Source organism: Nestor notabilis, unplaced genomic scaffold, assembly GCF_000696875.1.
Source record: "Nestor notabilis isolate BGI_N333 unplaced genomic scaffold, ASM69687v1 scaffold20952, whole genome shotgun sequence".
Lineage (NCBI taxonomy): Eukaryota > Metazoa > Chordata > Aves > Psittaciformes > Psittacidae > Nestor > Nestor notabilis.
The window spans coordinates 833-3,142 of record NW_009918960.1 but is presented as its reverse complement, the minus strand read 5'-3'; the positions used below and the strand labels follow the sequence as shown (position 1 = coordinate 3,142).

Sequence of the window (2,310 nt, the reverse complement as noted above, 5' to 3'; positions counted from 1 at the left end):
GTGGAGGAGAACCCTGCCCTCACCTTCACGCTGGGGGACTGCGATGTCGTGCAGGTCAGGGCTGGGAGGAAGCTCCGTCGGTGCCGTGTCCTCACCCTGGGGGGCAGGACCTTGCCTCGGGGGGCGCAGGGAGGGTTTGGGGCCCGCGACGTCCCGATTTATCGGGGGGAAGCGGCTCCTCTGCCCTTGACTTCATTCCCTCCCCGTAACGTTGTTCCCTTCAGGCTCTGGACCTGTGTGTGCAGCTCCTGGAAATGGGAGAGACAGCTTTGATCGTGTCAGATGCAAAGTACTGCTATGGAGCTCAGGGCAGGTGAGCGGGGAGCACATGGGGTGGAGCAGGGTGGCCCCAAACAGGGCTCTGAAAGCTGTGCCCTGCTCTCGCAGGGACAATCCAGCCACCACCCCACAGGTTCTGTGGGCAGGGGGGACCCAGCTCGTGTGCCCCATGCAGGGGACAGGAGCGTGTCCTGCCCGGGGGGAGCAGTTTGCATCATGTTCCATCCCAGGGGGGTTTTATGGCTCTGATTTCTGGTCTCTGGTGCTAAATGTACAAGGCACAGCGCCTGTGGATTGGCAGAGGTGGCAGCGGTGCCATGGCTTCGTGTCCTCCTCTGCACAGGAGCCCTGACATCCCACCCAACGCAGCCCTCACCCTGGAGGTGGAGCTGCTGGAGGCTCGGGATGCCCCAGACCTGGAGCTGCTCAGCGGGAAGGAGAAGGTCGAGCTGGCCAACCGCAAGCGGGAGCGTGGCAACTTCTTCTACCAGCAGGCAGACTACGTGCTGGCCATCAACTGCTACGACATCGACCTCAAGATCATCAGCTCCAGCTCGAAAGGTACCTGCCTCCCCCAGCAAGGGCTGCCCTGGCTCCCTTCCCACTGTAACGTGCCTCTGGGGTCTTTGCAGTGGACTTCAGCCCAGGCGAGGAGGCTGAGCTGCTGGACGTGAAGGTGAAATGTCTCAACAACCTGGCAGCTTCTCAACTTAAATTGGACCATTATGAAGCAGCTCTCAAGTCCTGTAACCTTGTCCTGGAGCACCAGCCGGGGAACATCAAGGCTCTGTTCCGAAAGGGCAAGGTGAGGCCGGGTGCGTGGCCAGCACTGCCGTCCCTTCTCCGTGCCGTGGTGGAGAGCAGGACTGAGGGACGGACGTCACCCATCCCGCTCAAGCCGTATCCTGCTTTCCAGGTCCTGGCTCAGCAGGGCGAGTTCAGAGATGCCATTTCCATCTTGAAGGCAGCGTTGAAGCTGGAACCTTCGAACAAGGTAGGCTGCTGTGGAGTGCTGCTGGTGATCCTGCTGAGCTGGGTGCCTCTGGGATGCTCTCTTCTTGCCCGTGTCCCTGCAGACCCCGGTGTCCCCGTGGAAAGCTGAAGCCCCCGTAGCTGTTTACAGCTCCTGCCAAGAAAGGAGGCTGGAAATAGCCCCCAGGGCTTGGGCAGCCAGGGGGTGAGGCGCCACATGGTGCAATGCTTGAGCTTGGCTGGGCTGGTGGCTCCCTTATCTCCGCACTGCGAGCTCCCTCTTTGCTCTTTGGTCCTTGCAGTGGCAGGACTCGCTGCCAGCCCGTCCCTGCTCCAGCGATCCATGTGTGTATGGTCCTGGCTGCTCTGGGTTTGCCGGGCGGAGCATCGGCTCGTGCTGTGGCTGCGGGAGGTGGAGCAGAGCCGGGTCCCCGCAGACTGGCTCAGCAGCCCTGGGGTGATTCACTGGGTGGTGGGAGCAGCCTGGACCTCGTGCCAGCGCCAGGCCAGGGCCAGGAATTTCCTGTGGGTTAATGATCAGCTGCAGGACAGGATCCTTGGCACAAAGGGAAAGCCAGCGCCGGGAAATGGCCCGAGCAGGAGCGAGCCTGGGCATGCTTGGGGCTGCTTCTGCAGGTGGGCTCCAACCTCAACCGGGTCTGTTGCTTTATCCACTTCTTTTGGGGAGTTTCATCAGAACATCGTGGTTTGTGTCATGATCTGATGCCCGAAGGTCGTGGGCAGGATGGGACACGGTGAAAGCAGGTCTTGGTGGTCCCACAGCACCCACAGAGCTCGTGGTCTGAGAGCACCCACGGGGAAGAGTGAGCAGGATCTTGAACCCTCCGCTTCCCAGCAGGGTTCGGATGGGCAGGTGCTGAGTGGGCCGGGAGCACCGGGAGCAGCATTCCCAGTGCATCCCCAGCACGTCGCTGCCAGGGCGGCTGCTCTCCAGCCCATCCCAACACAGCTTTTTAATTGGAGAGGGGTGGAAAAATCCGGATGCCCAGTAGTGACGTGACAGTGGAACCACAAGCACAGCAGATCAGGGGCCTCTCG

The 2,310-nt window shown here is 61.5% G+C and overlaps 1 protein-coding gene across 1 annotated transcript; it reads left to right on the top strand.

Annotated features, from left to right (window-relative positions):
* Positions 1–3: 3 nt before the first annotated feature.
* On the top strand, positions 4–1,273 carry LOC104402197 (peptidyl-prolyl cis-trans isomerase FKBP8-like; the record flags this gene model as incomplete). Its single annotated transcript, XM_010010007.1, has 5 exons — positions 4–54; positions 225–313; positions 623–840; positions 912–1,084; positions 1,196–1,273. Coding segments are annotated over 5 exons (609 nt in total), but the record flags the coding sequence as incomplete, so codon positions are not given.
* Between the last annotated feature and the right edge of the window lie 1,037 nt (positions 1,274–2,310).